The sequence below is a fragment of the Setaria italica genome, chromosome II (genome assembly GCF_000263155.2).
Source record: "Setaria italica strain Yugu1 chromosome II, Setaria_italica_v2.0, whole genome shotgun sequence".
NCBI classification, from domain to species: domain Eukaryota; kingdom Viridiplantae; phylum Streptophyta; class Magnoliopsida; order Poales; family Poaceae; genus Setaria; species Setaria italica.
Genome location: NC_028451.1, coordinates 27919066 through 27940888, shown reverse-complemented (window position 1 = coordinate 27940888; position 21823 = coordinate 27919066). Strand labels below are relative to the sequence as shown.

Below are 21823 nucleotides of genomic sequence, written 5' to 3'. Positions count from 1 at the left end.
GCTGTGTTCGCCAACTTGGAAAATCTTCCAGAGTCAGACAAAATCCAGTGGATCCAGTTGTCGATATTTTATACCGGCAACATACCAAGGGGGTACCCGAGGTAGTAGATTGGTTGGTGAGGAATCGCCGGACCTAGAACTTGAAGGTAAAAGCGAGGACACAAGACACATATTTATACAGGTTCGGGCCACTAAAATAGCGTAATACCCTACGTCCTATTTGGGGTGTTGTATATTGCGCCCTGCGCTTGAGTGTTGAGGTATGAGGATTTGGTCCTTTGTTATCTTTGCCAATCTAGGTACCCCTACCATCCTTTATATACTCCAGGGGACGGGACAACTAGTTGGTTACAAGGAGAAGTTCTCGTAGGATTACATGGTATGAGTCCTACTAGAATTACAGGGGAATCCTAGTAGGAGTCCGTCTTCTTCCTTCCTTGCGGGTACTGGGGATCTATCTCCGACAAGTCCCCGAGCGCTTCATAGTCGAATGCAGCAGTCTTCGAGTAGTTTTGAGATCCTCACCGAGTAATTTTGATGCTGTTCGAGTACTTTATCTAGCTAAATCTTCAAAGTTTCTCAAAGCTACCATGAGGCTATGGTGTGCTCAAAGCCTTTGATCATCTTGATTATGTAATCTTCATATATGGAGGACAGCGAAAGTCGCACTCCATATGAAGTAGCCTTCGAGCCTTAGGTTGAATCGTAGAATCAGGCTGAGGGTCAATAAAATCTTGAAGCTTCTTCATTTATCTTGAAAAAAAGTTAATTGTTGGGTGTAGCTTATCAGCCCCCAAGCCTTGGATTGATTGAAGAATCAATTCAAGGATCTTGAATCTTCATGCAAGCCATCATCCGAGTAGTTTTGCGGCATCTAGCCCTTGAGCTTATGCGCTAGGTGAGCTGCGTAAGCCACATCGAGTAGTTATTGGTGCTTAGCCCCCGAGCCTGGAAGCTAATTTAGCCATTGGAGACATTCCGAGTAGTAATTGACACTTAGCCCCCGAGTTTGGGAACTAGCTGTGCCTTTGGAGGTACACTTAATGTCCTGGAGCGTCGTCGCCGAAGCTTGACCTGTAAAAAGAGATGCATACATTATGTAGCTGTTGGCGCTAGAAATCACTGATCGAATTCCCAGCGTCGGACACACGACCCGGGAGAATCTGCTTCGCTCCTGTTCGAGTGAGTCGCCCTGGTGCGGTTCGCGCGGCGTGCCAGCCAATCTGACCTGTTGATTGGCAAGGAAATAAATGTATCAGTTCCCAGGGGTTGCGATCGGCTAGAGTTCCAATCTTAGGAAAGCTTATCAGCGAATCGGCCGATTTGCGATAATGAAGGAAATCGGCTATGAGGCAACCGATTACCAGGTAACGTTTGCAAAGAAAACTACTAGAGCAATCTAAACAACGTTAAGGTAGCAACACTAGGAACAGATCCGATTGGCTATGTGAAAAAAGCGGTAAATTAAGTAACAAGATATAATAAAGCTGAAGGTTCTAATTCCAAGCTGGATAATTGGTGATAAAACTAGAACAATAGGTAAAACCTAGAATTCTAGTGAATATCGATAACTAGTGAAGAAATCTAAACGAAACGACAGCGATGCGCTCGAAGTTAAAGCTTAGAAATTACTCGATAAACGGAACTTACAAGATCAGCTGGAGGTCAAGTTGATGCAGCCCCACCAAGCCGTACGAACTCGTGAAAAAGAAAAAAAATGTTGGCGAAGTCGCCTGCTTGAAAGTAAGTACGAGGAAAAAGTAGTTTGTTGTATTGAGTTGATTGTTATTTTACAGACCCATAAGGGTGGCTATTTATAGCCCAGTACAAACAACTTCTAATCCACCTAGAACTCTATCTCTAACTTTAAACAGAAAAACTTCTTATCTGACTAGAACTCTATCCCCAAATCTAAACAGAAAACAAATATTTACAAGTATGATTCGTACTATCTTTACGCGCTTCATGGGCTAACCTCCTCTTTCATCTTCATAATCCTTTTTAAGCCCACATCGGCCCAATCACCTCTTTAGCAAGGAGGTAACCGATCAGGACCCACACGTCAAGGGCTCAAACCCATCCCGACCCCGGGCACCAGGGTCGGACGAGGCGGAGATCCTCCTTTGGAGGGGTCGGGCGCGTTCGACCCCAAGCCTCAGGGGTCGGGCGAGGCGGAGATCCTCCTTTGGAGGGGTCGGGCGCGTCCGACCCTAAGCCTCAGGGGTCGGGCGAGGCGGAGATCCTCCCTTGGAGGGTCGGGCGCATCCGATCCCAAGCCTTAGGGGTCGGGCAAGGTGGAGATCCTCCCTTGGAGGGTCGGGCGCGTCCGATCCCAAGCCTTAGGGGTCGGGCGAGGCAGAACTCCAAGGATCAATTGGCCGATCCTCGACTGAAGCATCAAATGGCCGATCCTTGACTGTAGCAGCAATCGGTCGATTTCCAATCGTCGCCCTTGTATCTCGCCGCATCTTCCGACCTTTTCTTCTCCCAACGCCGATTTTACACGTGTCAAAATCTGGCGTCAACACATGCCCCCCAGTTTCGGAGTAAAACATAGCCTTTACTTCAAAATTCTTTTTAACTTCACACCCGAAACAGACGCCACGAAAACATCCTTCCGTTTCGCGGTCTCCAACCTGATGATTGCAATCTTTTCGAAACGGGCGCCCACGACAACCACTACTCCCGAAAAACTTGAAACGCCGGCACGGTAAAAATTCCACTTTTACCCCTTCTCAGACCTTCTTTAAATATCAGCACATCCCGTACTCCTTACGAGCTCACGTCCTTCTTCTCCAGCGCACAGGCTTTCTTCTTCCTTCAACACTTTCCTCAATCCTCCAAATCTCCAGCGCCTCCTTCTCTTCGCATTCTCTCCTACTTCTCCAATGGCGGCACCTTCAGGCACCTCGCAAACGCGCGAAGCTCTAGAAATGGCGCCCTCGGTGGAGATTCCAGTAGCGACAACGGCGACTCCATTGACGGAAGAAGGAGCTCCATCGGCGAAAGCTGAAGCCTCATCCGAGATCTCATTAGCGGCTCATCATCTGCGGCTGCACCGGCGACCCCGCCGATTACGAGGAGCTTCATTCCGGAGGTTATTACCGAAACCTTCCCTTATCAGTAGTGCATTTATCTTAGATCTATTTCTTACCCTCGCACCCCCTTTTCCTTTTTAGGCAGTTAGGCATCGCATCACCATTCGCCTCTCAGAAAGCCTTGGCCTTATTTGCCTCGGGCCCATGGGGAACCCAGATCCTACCGACTTGATCAACTTGGAAACCCATAGGATCCCCTTCAAACAATCAACCATGGACCTAGATCAATGGTCGGGTACCTTCAGGTCTTGGCCGAACGAAACCCCTTGTTGGAGGGAGTGGTACCAGCGGATAGCCGCCTCCAAGAAGCTCCAATGGGACGAGCTCAAAATTGGCCAATGCATCGACCTATCCTTGTCCCAAATGGAACGGAATGAACCGTTAGTGATGGCAGCTTCTTACTTTTGGTCTGATGCTCTCAATGCATTCTTGTTTGGACACGGACCCATGACCCCACATTGGCCGATGTTGTCTTGCTGACCGGCCTGGACATCACTTCCCCGGACACTCCTTTCCGCCTTATAGCCGCAACATCACATCGGCTGGACACAAGGGGAATCGGCGGGTGGAAGGGCTTCATTAGATGCAACAAAAGGGTCGGATCTGTTGAGAACAGAGAGTATACGGCCTTCCTGATGATGTGGCTAGAGAAGCACTTCTTCTATAGGAGAGCAGCCGGTCCATCTACCAATACCCAAGCTCTGGCTGAAGCACTATCAATAGGGACTTCGGTTCCTCTCGGAAAGCACTTACTGGGAGCAGTTTACCACATGCTTCATCAAATCGGTATCAAACTATCCCAAGGGGAGCCGATTGGAAATCCAGGTGGGCCCTGGTGGTTTGTTAACTTGTGGCTGAACTTGTATATGAGTAAGATTTCTCAGCAGCGAGTGGAAAATATGACTTTCCCCAGCGTTGAATCAGAAGAGAACCTCACTGTCCGACGCCGGTGTATGTCCTTTGGCGAAGCGGCATCGGCCTTCACTGGTTGCTCGTATTCTGCGGCCAAGGTGGCCGAATACTTTCGGTGCTTCTACAATGGCTTCAATGAAGATGTAACCGTCTGGTTCCCTTATTGGAGAGATGACTCAATCTTCGAGCTCCCTCCTTGTTTCGACTTAACCACCGGCCGATTCAATGAAGATCTCACAGATGAGTTAATTAAACTAGGGATCTTACCGGCCAACTTCTTCTCAGGAAAAGATGCCCCCACGTATGAATTCTACAACCCTTCTGTTGCAGCGCGACAATTCGGCATGGGACAACTGCCGATTCAGGCATACTTCATTGCCCGAGCAAAGTTCAGAGATGAGCTCACCAAGGGCCTTGACTACAGTCGGCTGCGAGATCGGATACCAGACTCTAGCACCATAGATCTGAATGACTGGATAGTAGCTCCCTTTGCTGTCCAACAATTCAAGTTATGGTGGGCCGAATGGAAACAGTACCTGTTCTGCGCCTCCGCATCAATGTACTGCAACCTCTTGGATCTAGCCAACATCGATCCGAACGCCGAGGTATTTTCCCATAACCGATCTTCATTCTTTTACTGATGCATTTAAATATGTATACTAACATCTTGCTGTTATTCCAGTCTGAAAATCGTGTTCCCCCAACACACAGTCGGAGTGGTCGGCCGATAGAGGATCATCACCCCTACACCATTTTCCCTCTTATCGGCTATGATGCCCCTTCCGTGGATGTGATCACCGGCCGATCGAAGCAGGCGCGGAAGAAGGTTACCAAGAAGACCAGTCGCCGAGTACAGACTCGTATAGAATCGGTCGACCCTCCTATGATCACATCGGCAGAAACTTTGGCCGCATTGCCCCTTCCAGCTGCTGGGGAAGTGGAAACTCAAGTCATCACGCAAGCTGGAGCGGCCGCTGCATCGTTACTGGTGGAAGCTATGCAGGTAAACTTGTTGTCTTATCCTGTCGATTGCCATCCTCATACTGACTCATCTTTATTTTAGACTGCACAAATCCCTCCTGTGGATTTGCAACAATCGGCAGCAACCCAGTCGGTCATCTTTCAGGAAGCCGGCCCGAGCACAGCACCGATCACGGTGGAGTCTTCTACTCATGACGAATCAATGGAACCAGCCCCTGAATCGAGGATAACAGCCTCCCGACCGCAACTCGAAGAAATTCATTTTAAGGAGGTAAGAGACTTCTTCTCCTTACTTGGCCGATTTGCTACCATCATCGGCTAACTTGTCCCTCTTCTTGTCTTGTTATTTCCCAAGAACAAGATACTCCCAACAACAGCCTTTTCTCGTTTGCGGTCGCACTCTCTGATGACGAGGAAGTCGCCTCTCGCCAGGTCACATTGAGCTCTGTTCCTGATGACGTCCGTGCTAAACTCGCAAGCATCCGATCCCTTCTTCAAGAGGACATCGGCCAACTGGTAGAAGACGCGTCGCCGATTCGGCAACTTTTTGGTGACGTCAGCGGGCGAGTACCAGAAGAAGCAGAAGAGGCCTTGGCGCCAGCCGCATATATCGAGTCAATGAGGATTCCGGTCTTTAGGGCCCTGCGCCACATGGCCGATCGCGCCAAGTTGACCAAGACTCGTGAAGAAAAAGATTCATACAAGTGTCAAGCTCAAGAGGTGCATCAACGGATTCATTTTCTGGAGGACTCTCGCCCGGGGATCGTTGGCACGATAGATCGCCTCAAACGCCGAAGGGCGGAACTAGCCAAGGAGATGGAGCAGGTGACCAAGGCAATAAACGCCGAAGAGAAGAGGCTCCAGGAACTCCCCTCTATCATCGCCAATCTGAAGCGGGAGAGGCAGCACCTAGCTCACGAAGCCCTCAAACTCCACCGCAATGCGTCAGAAGGCTCCGGATCGGCAGAAGATGACCAACGCGTCCTGGACTCTGCCGATCAGATCCGGCGCCGAGCGATTACGGCTATCGATGCCCTTCTGGGTGGTCTGTAAAAGTACTGGCAGTTCTTGTACAGACATTTAATGCCCCTTTTGACCATCCTTTGCGGCGCACCCTTTATTTATTACTTTTTCACTTCCGATGGGACGCGTCTTACCAAACATCTACGCCTCCCTTTCTTATAAATACCGGCCTAGGCCCCCGCTCCGAGAGTACCAGTCTAACTCGGCTTCATCTTCCCAACCTGCTTTCGTTGGTGCGCCTTTCAGTCATGCCTTCTTCATCCTCTTCCTCTTCCTCTGTTAACCAGGTGAAAGTTTTGCCTTCACCCTTTTTCTCAGTTTAGATTTTCTGAAAGGAATCACCTTTTTTGATCGTCATTTTCTACAGCCACGGCGCCTTAGCCCTGAACTCGAACGAGCCATCGAACTCATGCACTCCGATGAACCGTTGTCGCAAGAGGACAAGGACTTAATCAGGGCTCATCGTGACGAACTCCAAGAGCATGTCCCTGCTGACATCCAACGGATCTGGGATTTTCTGGACGGCAACGCTCGCCGGCAACCTCAAGCCGACAGAAGTCATCTGCTTCCTCAACAAGTCGCCCTTGAAGATGCAGCAGCAGGAACATCACGCCCGGCAATGGACCGGAGCCACCCTCTCCCCCGTCAAGTCGAAACGGAAGCTGCGATGAAAGAGATAGAAAAAGAGTACATCCGTCTTCTGATAGAACTAGGTCGGGCTGAGAGAGAGCATAAGAAGAAGCGTGGTTAATTATTTTTTGTTCTAAGGGCGACTTGCACCTTGTCGGCCGTGTAACCCACCGTCCGTACCGAATGAATACATCGGCCGATTTGGATAATTACATGTTTTCTCTAGACGAATCTCTTTGCATCGGCTGTGTACTGTTTATCGTGGTCGATCCTTTATGCTCCGACCTATATACTAGGGTAGTACCTTTTCACCGTTCAGAGCCCTAGTAAACTCTTCTCCTTCGATTGTTTCCAGAATATAAGCGTTTCCTGGAGCACACCTGCCGATTTTATACGGCCCTTCCCATGTAGGGGACCACTTTCCGAATTTAGGATCTTTCGACCCAATCGGCAACACTAACTTCCAAACCAGGTCCCCTGGAGAGAATTGTTTGACTTTGACCTTCTTATCATACCACCTGGCCACTTTCTTCTTGTTTTCCTCGATGCTTATCAAAGCTCTCAATCGTTGGCCAGCCAAGTCATCAAGCTCCCTTTTCATGAGTGAGGAGTAGTCGTCGGCCGTCAACTGGTCCTGGAGCGAAGTGCGTCTCGACCCTGCCCTCACTTCCCATGGTAGTACTGCATCGTGATCGTACACCAACTGATAAGGGGACAACTTGGTGGACCCATGGCAAGCCATCCTGTATGCCCATAGGGCTTTAGTCAAACATAGATGCCACTTTTTCGGCTGCTCCTCTATCTTCCTCTTGATTAACTTTATTATCCCTTTGTTGGAGGATTCGGCTTGGCCGTTAGCTTGGGCATAATATGGAGAGGAGTTTAACAATTTGATTCCCATATCGGCCGTGAACTCCTCGAATTCTCCTGATGTGAACATTGTCCCTTGATCGGTTGTGATAGTCTGGGGAATGCCGAATCGGTAGACGATATGGTCCCTTACGAAGTCGACCATGGCAGCCGATGTTACGGCCCTTAACGGAATTGCTTCCACCCATTTGGTGAAATAATCGGTGGCCACCAGAATGAATTTGTGCCCTTTGCTTGATGGAGGATAAATTTGGCCGATGAGGTCTATTCCCCATCTTCTGAACGGCCATGGTTTGATAATGGGATTCATGGCCGACGCGGGTGCACGTTGGACATTCCCGAATTTCTGACAATCCTGGCATCCCTTATAATATTTGAAGCAATCTTCGAGGATCGTCGGCCAGTAATACCCATTATTCCTGATCATCCATTTCATCTTATGGGTCGACTGGTGGGCTCCCCACACTCCTTCATAGATTTCTCCCATCAGAGTCTTAGCCTCCTCTGTTCCCAGACACTTGAGTAGGACGCTGTCAATTGTTCGGTAGAACAAGTCGTCTTCCAGTAGTACGTATTTGGTAGCATGGAAACGCACCCGCCAATCCACTTTCTTGGATGGATCTTTCAGGTAATTGGCAATTTCTTTTCGCCAGTCATCGGCCGCGAGCTCCAGAGCCATAGCGCCTTGAATCGGCCGATACCCAGATGCGTGTTGGGAGAGCTTGTTGGCATCCTCGTTGTGATTCTTTGGGATGTGTTCGATTACTGCCGATTTGAACTCTTTTAAAAGCTGCAGGCAATCTTCGTAATAAATCCTCAATACATCGTCCTTGCATTCGGACTTCCCAGTTAATTGATCCACAATAAGCATGGAATCCCCAAAAATTTCAACAGAATCGGCCTTGACTTCTCTTAGCAATTGTAATCCCTTCAGTACAGCTCGGTACTCTGCTTGATTGTTAGTGGCGGTCGCTTCTATTGGCAGAGAAAAATCATAGCTTGCCCCCCGAGGCGATATGAGGACGATGCCGATTCCTGATCTGACCCCACATGACGATCCATCAAAGTATAAAGTCCAAGGTACCGGTTCCACGAAGGTAGCCTCTGGTCCGCAGTGTTGGGCGACGAAATCGGCCATGATGTGACCCTTGACGGCTTTCGCCGATTCATACCGAAGGTCAAACTCTGACAAAGCTAAGATCCATTTGCCGATTCGTCCTTTCAAAATCGGTAGTGACAGCATGTATTTTACTACGTCGTCTTTGCATACGACCACACATTCCGCCGACAGCAAATAGTGCTTGAGTTTGGTGCATGAGAAGTAAAGGCATAGGCACAACCGCTCTACTGGAGGATACCTTGTTTCGGCGTCCAGAAGTCTTCTACTGACATAATAAATTACTCGTTCTTTTCCCTCGAACTCCTGGACCAGAGCCGACCCAATAGCTTTTTCATCGGCTGATAAATATAGCTTAAACGGCTTACCAGTTTGAGGAGGGACCAATACCGCCGGTGAGACCAAGTACTGCTTGATATATTCTAGTGCCTTGCGTTGCTCTTCCCCCCATATGAACTCCTGGTCGGGCTTCAACTTTAATAGTGGTGTGAAAGCTTGGATTCGCCCCGACAGATTAGATATGAATCTTCTGATGAAATTCACCTTGCCGATTAGAGATTGCAACTCAGTTTTATTCTGCGGGGCCACGACTTTGTTGATGGCCGCTATAGTCTTCTAATTGATTTCTATTCCTTGCTCGTGTACCATGAATCCTAAGAATTGTCCGGCGGATACACCGAAGGCACACTTATTTGGGTTCATTTTCAGCCCGTGTTTCTTAGTGCATTACAATACTTTTCGCAAATCGGCTAGATGCTCCTCGTGTCCTTTTGACTTGACTACGACGTCGTCGATGTAGATTTCTACCAGTATGCCGATGAGTTTGTGAAATATGTAGTTCATGGCTCTTTGATACGTAGCGCCGGCGTTTTTTAAGCCGAAAGTCATTACCACCCACTCGAATAAACCAAGGTGACCTGGGCATCTGAAGGCCGTTTTGGGTATGTCCTCTTCGGCCATAAGTATCTGATTGTACCCAGCGTTTCCATCCATGAAACTAATAACCTTGTGTCCCGCGGCGGCATTTATCAGTACATCGGCCGTCGGCATGGGGTATCCGTCCATTGGTGTAGCCTGATTAAGATTTCTGAAATCGACGCACACGCGTAGCTTTCCGTTCTTCTTGTATACTGGTACAATGTTGGAGATCCACTCGGCATAACGGTATTGCCGAATAAATTTTGCTTCGATTAGCCGAGTTATTTCGGCTTTTATGTCCGGTAGGATTTTAGGATTGTACCGCCGTGCAGGCTGTTGATACGGCCGATAGCCTAGCTTTATGGGTAAACGATGCTCAACAATAGATCAGTCTAATCCAGGCATCTCATGATACTCCCAAGCAAAACAATCCTTAAATTCTCTTAACAAACTTGTCAGTTTACATTTGTATTCCGGATCTAAATTTGCACTAATATATGTCGGCCTTGGTTTGGTGCCATCGCCTAAGTCTATCATCTCTAATGAATCGGCCGACGTGAACCCGTGCCCTAGCTTCCCATCTTCTCGGGCGAACTGATCCATTTAATCTGAGTCTTCGGAGCCGACTGCTCGGATCGGCTGTAGGCCAAAATCGGACACCTTCAAGAAGTCAGTATCCCATACTCTCCCGGATATGCACTTGACGGTTTCGCAGCTCCACTGCTGCGTGTCGGCTGCCGCGATGCTGTATGCGGAATCGGCGCTGACCACCTCGATGTTGTCGCCGACCCATTGTACGAGACATTGATGCATTGTAGATGGAACACAGCAATTTGCATGTATCCAGTATCGGCCGAGAAGCATGTTGTAGGACCCCTTGCCATTAATAATAAAGAAAGTAGTAGGGAGGGTCTTACTGCCAATGGTGAGGTCGACGCAGAGAGCGTCGCGAGCGGGGGATACGTTGCCCTCGAAGTCCTTGAGCATCATATCTATCTTGGTCAGGTCATCATCGCCCTTCCCAAGCTTCCGGAGCACGGCATATGGCATGATATTGACTACAGCTCCTCCGTCTACCATTAATCTGGTGAGGGGTTGGCCGTTGACATGCCCTTTAAGAAACAACGCTTTCAGGTGCTGCCGTTTGTCGTCGTCGGGCTTCTCGAATGCGGCTGTCATTGGCTCCAAAGCCAATTGTGCCATCTGTTCTTCCATCGCCGATATGTCCTGTCGGTCGGCAGGAGTCCTGAACTCCATCGGCAGTATGAAAACCATGCCGATGTCGGCTGCCGATTCGTCGCCTCCTCTGTCATTTCTTTTGGGGCGCCATACCTGAGACCTGCCTTCCCTCTTGTCCGTCGTGTACTGTTGTTCTTCTTCCTGTTGTTCCCACTGGCGGAGACGCTGGATTCTTCATTTTTGAGACTTGATCAATCCATCGGGACACCACCTGGGGTTCACTGGTTTGGTTCGTGGCCTGGCGTGTTCCCATTCTGGTTCGCGTCCTAAAGGGTTCTCATCTGCCACTCGAGCATCGGCCATCTCTTCAAGCCGACTGTGGACGCTGGCCCTGTTTTCTGGCCGGTCGTGTCGATCAAATCTGCCCCTCGGTCCATCATGGTGCCTGCCTTTCGACCAGTCATACCGGTCACTTCTGCCCCCAAGCTGATCACGCACGGGAGGGCGCCGGTCATCTTGGTCGCGCCAGTTCCTGCTGATCGGCTCTGGTCTCCCGTCTCTGGAGCGAGACCTGTTGAACGGCCGATTGTTACGATACGGGCCGTTGCACTCCAGGCAATTATCAGCCGAAGGTAACCTGAGGTTGCTTTCCCAACAGTGGATAAAGAACGGGCATCTCCAGTGATCTTCATGTCGCCGCATCGCTTCTTCCCGAGATCTTGAGCGTTCATGTTGCCGCTGATATTTGTTGAGTAGAAATTGGGAAGTAATGCGTGGTTCTCCTGATCCGCCGTCATCGTCTTCCATCCGTCGTTTCCCCTTGACGTCTTCAGGCGCTGCTTGATTTCTAGGGTCTACGGCGCCACTCTTTTTAGCCGATTCGGATGTCAGTACCTTGGTTTGGAGTGAGTTCTTCCCCGCGTCAACCATGTTGGTGGGGAAGGGGTGCTAATCGATCTTCATCGGCTTGGCAGGTTTTGTTGGCACTTCAAATTTAAGTCTGCCCTGCTCAATGGCCGTCTGTATCTGCTGCCGGAAGATTTTGCACTCATTAGTGTCATGGGATGTAGCGTTGTGCCACTTGTAATATTTTATCTTCTTCAGCTGTTCGGCAGAAGGAATGGTATGGTATGGCGAGAGCTTGATCTGTCCTTCCTGGGGGAGGAGGTCGAAGGTTTTATCGGCCTTTGAAGTATCAAAGCCGAACGTTTCTGGCTCCTTTTTGCCGAACGGACATGATATCGGCTTTTTCCCTTTAACCCATTCTGCAAGACCGACTTCTGCATCTTCTTCGGCTTCAACCTCTTCCAAGTATGCCACCTTCTTCTGGAAATTCCTTCGTGGATCGAAAGAACGTACCTCTTGACCAGACAATCGATGGACGATTTGGCTCAAGCTCTCAAACTCCTGCGAGGCGTATTTTTCTTGATGTGAGGCAGGAGACCTTGAAAGGCTATATCAGCCAGCTATGCATCAGTTAGAGCCAGAGAATAGCATTTGTTCCTGATTTCCCGAAACCTCTGCACATATGAGGATATCGGCTCGTCGCTTCTCTGCCTGAGGCTGGTCAAATCGGACAGCTTCATCTCATGTACCCCGGCGTAGAAGTATTTATGAAACTGTCTCTCCAGATCGGCCCATGTAATAATCGAGTTGGGCAGTAAGGTTGTGAACCACTGGAAGGCCGACCCAGACAAAGACGACGAGAAGAGCCGCACCCGTAGAGAATCTTGCACCGCTGCCTCTCCGCATTGGATGATGAATCTGTTCACGTGTTCTACGGTTGAGGTGTCGTCCATCCCCGAAAATTTGGTGAAGTCAGGAACTTTATACCGATGGGGAAACGGCAGTAAGTCGTACGTAGACGGGTACGGTGTCCTGTAGGTGTAAGTCTGCACCTTCGGCTTCAAGCCGAATTGTTCCTGAATCACCTCTGCTATACGTGCCGACCAGTCCGGCTGTTGCTGGTAAACTGTTGGCTGAGGGACTGGTATGTGCTGGTATATCGGCGGCGGGATGACTTGATGCTGAGTGAAAGTATGTGGCATTTGATGTGTTATAGCTGGCTGCGTATTCAGGGTCGGCTGTTTGAATGAGCCACTCGTTTCGTCGTATAGTACGAGCTCTGCTGCTTTGCTCATCTCTGGTGCGACAGGCTGGTACGGCGGCATAGTTGGTCGAGTGGCTGCCTGGAAAGATGCCTGGAATTGGGGACTTCCCTGATTGGCCGATTGATCCTGAACGGCCGTAGCTGATGGTGCCCCCCAAGGCGCTGGATTAACCGGAGGGAACTGCGCAGAGGACAACTGAACGGGATGTGGCTAGTGGTGTTGTGTGCCAGTATAGCCCATAGAGATCGATGATGAGGAAGCGCCTGAACCCCCAACTAGAAATTGGATCGGCTGAGAAGCCGAATTCAGATAACTCTTGTTTGGTGGAATCGGCGGAGCATATGCCGGTCCCTTGTACCCTTGAGATACCCCGCTAGCCAAGGAGCTGATGACGGTATTGTACACCGTATTTGCAAGCACCAGGGATTGATCGATGAAAGCTTGATAAACAGATTGCTGGACCATCTCGGACATCTTGTCCGAGTCCTCGGTGATTGTGATCTGGCGGGGAGTTGGAAACGGAGTCTTTTTGATAGTCTCCCCGCTTCTGGTGCGACTGAAGGACTGCAGGCAAGCCTTCCGGTAGTATGCCGTCTGCTTCTCTAGTTCTTCCTTCTGGTCATCCCTGAGATCTGCCTCTGTCACTTCGATGACGTTATCTTCGGAGACTGCAGCAGCTTTCGACATGGTGGCGGTTGTATTGGTCCCACCGGGCGTGCCACAAGTGTGTTGGCGCTAGAAATCACTGATCGAATTCCCAGCGTCGGACACACGACCCGGGAGAATCTGCTTCGCTCCTATTCGGGTGAGTCGCCCTGATGCGGTTCGCACGGCGTGCCAGCCAATCTGACCTGTTGATTGGCAAGGAAATAAACGTATCAGTTCCCAGGGGTTGCGATCGGCTAGAGTTCCGATCTTAGGAAAGCTTATCAGTGAATCGGCCGATTTGCGGTAATGAAGGAAATCGGCTACGAGGCAACCGATTACCAGATGACGTTTGCAAAGAAAACTACTAGAGCAATCTAAACAACGTTAAGGTAGCAACACTAGGAACAGATCCGATCGGCTATGTGAAAAAGTAGTAAATTAAGTAACAAGATATAATAAAGCCGAAGGTTCTAATTCCAAGCTGGATAATTGGTGATAAAACTAGAACAACAGGTAAAACCTAGAATTCTAGTGAATATCGATAACTAGTGAATAAATCTAAACGAAACGACAGCGATGCGCCCGAAGTTAAAGCTTAGAAATTACTCGATCAACGGAACTTACAAGATCAACCGGAGGTCAAGTTGATGCAGCCCCGCCAACCCGTACGAACTCGTGAAAAAGAAAAAAAAATGTTGACGAAGTCGCCTGCTTGAAAGTAAGTACGAGGAAAAAGTAGTTTGTTGTATTGAGTTGATTGTTATTTTACAGACCCATAAGGGTGGCTATTTATAGCCCAGTACAAACGACTTCTAATCCACCTAGAACTCTATCTCTAACTTTAAACAGAAAAACTTCTTATCCGACTAGAACTCTATCCCCAAATCTAAATAGAAAACAAATATTTACAAGTACGATTCGTACTATCTTTACGCGCTTCATGGGCTAACCTCCTCTTTCATCTTCATAATCCTTTTTAAGCCCACATCGGCCCAATCACCTCTTTAGCAAGGAGGTAACCGATCAGGACCCACACGTCAAGGGCTCAAACCCATCCCGACCCCGGGCACCAGGGTCGGACGAGGCGGAGATCCTCCTTTGGAGGGGTCGGGCGCGTCCGACCCCAAGCCTCAGGGGTCGGGCGAGGCGGAGATCCTCCCTTGGAGGGTCGGGCGTGTCCGATCCCAAGCCTTAGGGGTCGGGCGAGGCGGAGATCCTCCCTTGGAGGGTCGGGCGCGTTCGATCCCAAGCCTTAGGGGTCGGGCGAGGCGGAACTCCAAGGATCAATCGGCCGATCCTCGACTGAAGCATCAAATGGCCGATCCTTGACTGTAGCAGCAATCGGCCGATTTCCAATCGTCGCCCTTGTATCTCGCCGCATCTTCCGACCTTTTCTTCTCCCAACGCCGATTTTACACGTGTCAAAATCTAGCGTCAACAGTAGCATATTTGTAGAATATTTAAACTACTAAAATTTATTCAGTGATCAATATAGATGTTTTGTATCATACTCTTGTTTCAGCCATATTTCTCCTGAGTAGTTAGCCTGTTGCGTTTAGTCTCTCGACCTTTGTTTAGCCGTAGCCATTGCGTGGCGAGATATTTATCTCTTGTACATGTACGGGTACTGTCGTTTGCACAACTGAGATCATTGTCTCGTGTATGTGTGCTACCATTTAGGCATGACAGATGATCCAAAACTTTCACGAATTAAGGCGTGTTCTACTCGAGGAGATTAGTGACCTTAAAAAAATGAGCAGTCATCGTTGCGACAAAAGAGACTGCGCGATTGTGCATAAGAGTTTGCTACCCTCCAGCGAGTAGAGCACGTGTTGCGCGCAAGAGATTTGTGCCTCCTTAGGGTGTAGCTGTTGTGAGCCTCCAGTATTTAGTGCATCAAATCTGTGGCTATTGCCTCCAAAATTCAATGTACCAAACCCGTGATGGTGCCTCCAAAACTTTGTGCACCAAACCTGTGGCCATAGTCTCCGTAATTTGGTGTACCAAGCTTGTGGCTGCCGGTCAACATGCCCTGGGAATAGTTGGCAAAGTGTAGCTCTATAGGGTAATTCCAGTTGAGAGGCATACACAAATATGTAGTCAGCGTGTTGCCTTGCATGTGGAAAGCAAGCTAAAAAATAATTAGAAAAGTGACTTAGCTTGATTTGTGGATGATTGCTGATGAAGCCGTGTCGATTGTTGATGAAGCCAACTAGTCGAAGTCGATTCCAACTAGTTGTTGATCACGTGGAACCCACCCTCGACTAGTTTCTAGTCAAGATGAGTAGTTGATGTTGTCATCGATGAATCCGTGATGGTTGTTGGTGAAGTCGGCTAGTCGAAGTTGATTCCGACTAGTTATTGATGGTGCAAGGTCTATCCCGACTAGTTTCTAGTTGAGACGAGTAGTTTATTTAGTTGTCGGCGACTTGATGCAGCCGGTCGTCGGTGTTGCCGTAGAGCACTTAAAGTCTTTTGGTGCCTTCTTTGGTTTGGTGTGCATGTAGCAAAGAGCTTATTGTGATCTTAATGGTCTTCACGTGTGCATGCAGCACAACACCTCAATAATTATTTCTTGTGAGATGAAGCGAATCTGACTTGCCCTATGGTCCTACGGACTGGAGATTGACTTTTTATTCTCTCTCTCTAATTGGATTTGGATTGAGTTGCGGTTTTCTTTTTTGGATGTAGGGACAGAGCAGTCGACTCGGCTTCGATCTCCGCACCAGACTCGAGTTCGCATGTTGCAGATCGCTAGAGAACGACTTCGCTGTGGAATTTGCGCGCTATCATGAACACGCTCAAAATCCCACTGCTATCAATGTCTTCGAGCTTTTGCATGTTGTCATGCAAAAAGACAACAATTACAGAGGAAGCTTTGTCTTGGACTTATGCACGAACACGATGAGTAGATTGATTTTGACGATGAGGTCCTTCAAGCTCACCCGATGATCTCGACGATGGCCCCTACCTGGTGCGCCAGATGTCAGTGTTTTATACCGGCAACATACCGAGGAGGTACCCGAGGTAGTAGATTGGTTGGTGAGGAATCGTTGGACCTAGAACTTTAAGGTAAAAGAGAGGACATAAGATACGGATTTATACAGGTTCGGGCCGCCAGAGTAGCATAATACCCTACGTCCTGTTGGGGTGTTGTATATTACACCCTACGCTTGAGTGTTGAGGTATGAGGATTTGGTCCTCTGTTGTCTCTACCAATCTAGGTAACCTTGCCCTCCTTTATATACTCCAGGGGGCGTGACAACTAGTCGGTTACAAGAAGGAGTCCTAGTAGGATTACATGGTATGAGTCCTACTAGGATTATAGGGGAATCCTAGTAGGAGTCCATCTTCTTCCTTACTTGTGGGTACTGGGGATCTATCCCCGACACTGGGCTCAACTCCAAGTCGCCAACGCCCAGATCGAGGAGCAGGGCAACAACCGGGCCGCACATTCTTGGTCCATAGCTACCTGGCACTCTCGGAGCCGATCCGGGCATAGCAGATCCGACCACCACTAAGGCGATCGCGTAGGAGGTCCGATGGAGTCAATCCCCGAAGAAGAGATGGAGCAGAATACCAACCCACTCATCAACAACAATGCTAACAATGACCGATAACGCAACAACAATGACAACCACCGCCGTAGCACGAGAGGCGATGATGAGGACCGCGGCCAACCAGGTCGGCAACTTGATCTCCATGATGAGTTGTGCGATCTCTACTAGTGCTGTGACATCCACCCCGACCTCAATAACTGCCACAACAAGTGTGAAGAGGCTGAGCTCCGCCGGCACACCAAGTACGACCGCGACTATGGCGCTCCTATACCCAACCGCGATGCAGAGAGCGAGGACCGCCGTCGTCGCCAGGAAGATGAGATGCGCCGCTGCGCTGACTACAACCGCGCGTACAGCACCCCTGAAGATGCTCACAACCTGCCCATGCGTGACAATGGCGGACGTTCCAGGGCTCCACCTGTCCAGTACTACCTCGACGATGATGATGACACGACGATCGATGGCTTCGCCACCTTCACTCCATGCCTCAGGGCTGTCGATTGGCTGGCCGCATTCAAGCCGTCCATTAATGAAAAGTATGATGGTTGCTCCGATCCCACCATCTGGCTCAAGATGTACAACACCGCGGTGAAAGACACCAATGGCACCTACAACCAGATGGCCACTTACTTCCCGATGGTGATAGATCCCGCTCCGCTCCTATCGCTGGAGAATCTCCCCCGAGCGGCATCGACAGTTGGGGTCAGCTCGCTAGAGCTTTCACCCAGAATTACTAGGCTACCTATAACAGATCTGGCAACACGGAGAAACTCGACCAAGTCCATCAGAGGATAGGAGAAACCATCTGGGAGTACGCCAACCGTTTCTTCGAGAACGGCAATAGGATGGCCGGTGTTGAAGATCGCGACATCATCATGTACTTCCGTTCTAGCCTGATGAACCGCACAATGTTCTGCAAGATGTACGAGGCTACCCCCAAGATGGTCGGGCAGATGATGGAAGTTGTCAACAAGCAAGAAGACATTGAGGAGGCAGCGAAAGTTCAGTTCCAAAACATCAAGCACCGCCCGGCCGACGACTACATTTAGCCAATCCATGATGAACCCCAAGCACGTCTAGAGTCCTGACTTTGAAAAAGGGCCTTCGAGGTCCTCACTGCTAAAGGCGACCCTACTAAGATGACCACCTTCCTCCGGGAAGATTTTGATGACACCCTCAATGCTCCGTGCCCCTTCCACAAGGGTGCACATCATAATCTTCGGGACTGCACAGTCCTCAAGAAAGAGTCTGGCACCCCGATGGAGTACAAGCGACCCCGCCGTAATGACTACTGTCGGGATAACAACAGGCGCGACTACCGCTGCCGTGACGATCGCTACAACCACGACCGCGACCGCCATCGTGACGACCATGACGATCGCCACCGCGACGATCGCGACAACCAGCACTAATAAGAGCGTCGTGACCAGCCACAGCCAGACGTCCAGCGGCCCGGGGCCAACCAGAATGGGGACTTAACCATCAATGGAATTGCACATATATATGTATCAATGTGGTAAACACCAAAAGGTTGAAAACCTATCATCAGACGGCCAGAACACATCCCAGACACAACTATTAATCGAGATTCATAATGCCATAACTAGCATATTAAGAACGACAAAAGGTTCGACAAACCAGCAAAGGAAAATTAACTAGACACTCTTTAGCTGCAATATCACAGCTCTTGATAGACAAGTACTCTAATAGGACTGACAACTCTTATTATGAAAACTGGTTCAACTGACGCTTGGCACTTCATCGCTTTTGGTGATTTTCCAATGTTGCTTCATTCTCTCTTGGCATCCAGCTTCTTCTTTGGCCTCAGCTGAAGAGGAAAATGTTGGAAAATCAATGAAAGATCAAACAATCAAAATACGGAATAAACTGAATATATTCATGAGGGCAGAGAAAAATAGTTTTTCGTTTGGCTTGTTAATATGAGCAGATCACCAAAGAACAAACAAGTATTCACATCAAAATTAAACAGCATGCTGTTATATATGTGCACAGAAGCAAAACATAGTCGAGAAACACCAATCTACTGAGGCCTGACTTAAATTAAAACTGGAGCGGGTAGTAACTTAAATCCCATATGTATAAAATTCAAAAAAGCGTTTTTCACCTCGCTGGTGTGGCCGCACTTCTTCTTGCGGCAGTTCTCGGCCCTGCTGGAGTTGCGGGCGTAGCACTTGCGGCAGATCATCTTGTGCTGGCGGTACTTGAGCGCGAGCTGGAGGAGGTTGAGGTCGATCTTGGGGTAGCTGCCGCCCTTGCCGCCGCCGCCGCGGAGGCGGAGCACCAGGTGCAGCGTCGACTCCTTCTGGATGTTGTAGTCGGCCAGGGTCCGCTCGTCCTCCAGCTGCTTCCCGGCGAAGATCAGCCGCTGCTGGTCAGGCGGGATCCCTGCGCATGCTCGCGGTTGTTAAATCTGATTGGATCGTGTCAAGCGCAAATCCTAACCTAGTACACGATGATCGATTTCCATGTCCATAGATGGAACGGAACAAACTAAGATCGAGATGATCAACTTAACTATAGTTCAGACAAGGACTCCATGCATAGTGCGCTGGTGCTTACCTTCCTTGTCCTGGATCTTGGCCTTGACATTGGTGATGGTGTCGCTGCTCTCGACCTCCAGCGTCACCGTCTTCCCCGTCAACGTCTTCACGAAGATCTGCATCTCGCCGGAGCTCGGGGATTGCTCGCCGGAGGAATGGGGTTTTTGAGGGAGTGGGTGGGGTGGGGTGGGGTGGCGGAGTTGCCTGTGTGTGGCGCCGCGGACGTGGTGCGGCTTTATAGCCAGGGACAGGGGGGGCTTGACGCGGCCGCTACGAAACCAGAACCGCCTTGCCCACACTGCCCTGGGCCGCTACGAAACCTTGACGCGCCCGCTACGAAACTTGTCCCGAGCGAGTTTCAGGAGACCGGGACTTCGTTCGGAAAAAAAAAAAGAAAGAAAGAAAGAAAGAAAAAAAAAAGAGACAGGGACTTCTGCGACTTCCTGCTATAAGTTGCATGCAATCATTCATGCATGCCGGCAGAGCAGCTGGGTTTGGAATTTGCCCATGCTCACCTGGCCCATCGTCCATCACCGAGAGGCCTGCTCACCACGACCACGACTTGGGCTTTCAAAAATGTTGAAATACGTAGTTGCATGATCCAAATAGGATGAATTTGAGTAAAATGCACTGCTGGTTTAATTTGGCTCGGGGTGCCATGCATGTCCCCAAACTTCCAAAATACAGATTCATGTTCTTAAATTTGCTAACCAGCTCACAGACAAGAGGTTCAAATCACACAATGCTAATTCCTCGTGTGGCAAACATTGTACGTATAAGTTGTGTATATCATGAAAGTTATACTATAAAATTTATCACATAAGTTGTTGTTAGGAAAGAGTTATACATGCAAATCGTGTGTATAAGTTATAAGTTTCTAAAAAATAAAAATTCAAAATTATCCTTTAGAAATTGGATGTAGAAGTTGTACGCATAAGTTCTACATAGCATCAAAGTTGTGCTAAAAAATTACCTCACAAGAAGTTGTTAGTAGAAATTATGCGTAGAAAGTTATGTGTATAAGTAAGTTATGTGTATAAGTTATGATATTAAAAATAGAAAGTTGTGGGAAATAAAACTTTTTATAAAAAAGAAAAGTACGGAGGAAGTGGAGTGGGCTGGGGGATCGATGATGGGCAGCGCTGCTGGCGCGCCATTTAGCATGCCCCTTCAAATCACCATTATTAAGTTAAATCCCCTGCGAACGTCACTACGGGAAACCTTAAATTTGCCGAGTGTTTTCTTTTTGCCGAGTGTTTTTTTTCGGACACTCGGCAAACAAGCTCTTTGCCGAGTGCCAAGCCAAAAACACTCGGCAAAAAAAAAACACTAGACAAACCCCCCTATTTGCCGAGTGTTTTTTTTTGACACTCGGCAAACCCCCCTCTTTGCCGAGTGTCAAAAAAAACACTCGGCAAAGAGGGGGGTTTGCCGAGTGTCAAAAAAAAACACTCGGCAAATAGGGGGGTTTGTCTAGTGTTTTTTTTTGACACTCGGCAAAAAAATAATTTTTTTTTCTCTTTTCACCATGAATTTTTTTCTACTCCCTACATACAACATGTGGTACTCCATGTTAAAATTTGGTATATTTTTGAATTTATTTGCTATATTTATTTAATTAATTGCATTTCAAGGGAATTTTTGGTATAAGTCAAATTTGAACGGCAAGTGATTCAAATTATGGAATAAAATGAGTAGAAAAATGATATTCATGTTATTTGGACCAATTTGAGACCTGACCCATGAAATGAAAAGAAATTTCGAACATCTTGTTCAGGAAACACGACCATGAACGTGTGACAGTAGTATTTTTAAATTGTAAAAAAAACAATCAAAGTCTGAAAATTATGAGATTTGCCATGATGTGATGATATAATACGTGGAGGCTATGGAAAAAAATTGAGAAGGTTTTGCACATTTCATCATGTACGATGATTACAAACCGAAGCATCGCAGAAGAAGAATAGTAACTTTGAGAAGGATTCGAAAAAATTTAGAGTCGAAGTGACGGTCGAGTTCGGTTTGACTACAAAACTTTTTGTATAGTCGGTAGAGAACCTATATTGGTTCGTGTGAAAATTTGGTATTTTTTTGAAACTGTTGGATATTTTTTAAATTTTTTTCAAAAAATTTTTGCCGAGTGTCCTACGTTGGACACTCGGCAAAGAAACTCTTTACCGAGTGTCCACGTAGGACACTCGGCAAACAGACGGCC

General features: G+C 48.5%; 1 protein-coding gene across 1 annotated transcript; it reads right to left on the bottom strand.

The window, feature by feature from the left end:
* Nucleotides 1-18529: 18529 nt before the first annotated feature.
* On the bottom strand, nt 18530-19802 carry LOC101774925 (ubiquitin). Its single transcript, XM_004956584.2, has 3 exons — nt 19628-19802; nt 19173-19453; nt 18530-18875 (listed from the first exon to the last, which is right to left on the bottom strand). Exons 1-3 carry the CDS (start codon nt 19728-19730, stop codon nt 18837-18839), a joined length of 423 nt encoding a protein of 140 aa, XP_004956641.1. The 5' UTR covers nt 19731-19802; the 3' UTR covers nt 18530-18836.
* Nucleotides 19803-21823: the final 2021 nt, after the last annotated feature.

Coding starts and splice junctions, on each gene's coding strand:
- LOC101774925 (XM_004956584.2), bottom strand. CDS start 19,730: ATGCAGATCTTCGTGAAGACGTTGACGGGGAAGACGGTGACGCTGGAG. Junction 19,454..19,627: donor CAAGATCCAGGACAAGGAAG/GTAAGCACCAGC, acceptor GAGCATGCGCAG/GGATCCCGCCTGACCAGCAG. Junction 18,876..19,172: donor AGTGCGGCCACACCAGCGAG/GTGAAAAACGCT, acceptor TTTCCTCTTCAG/CTGAGGCCAAAGAAGAAGCT.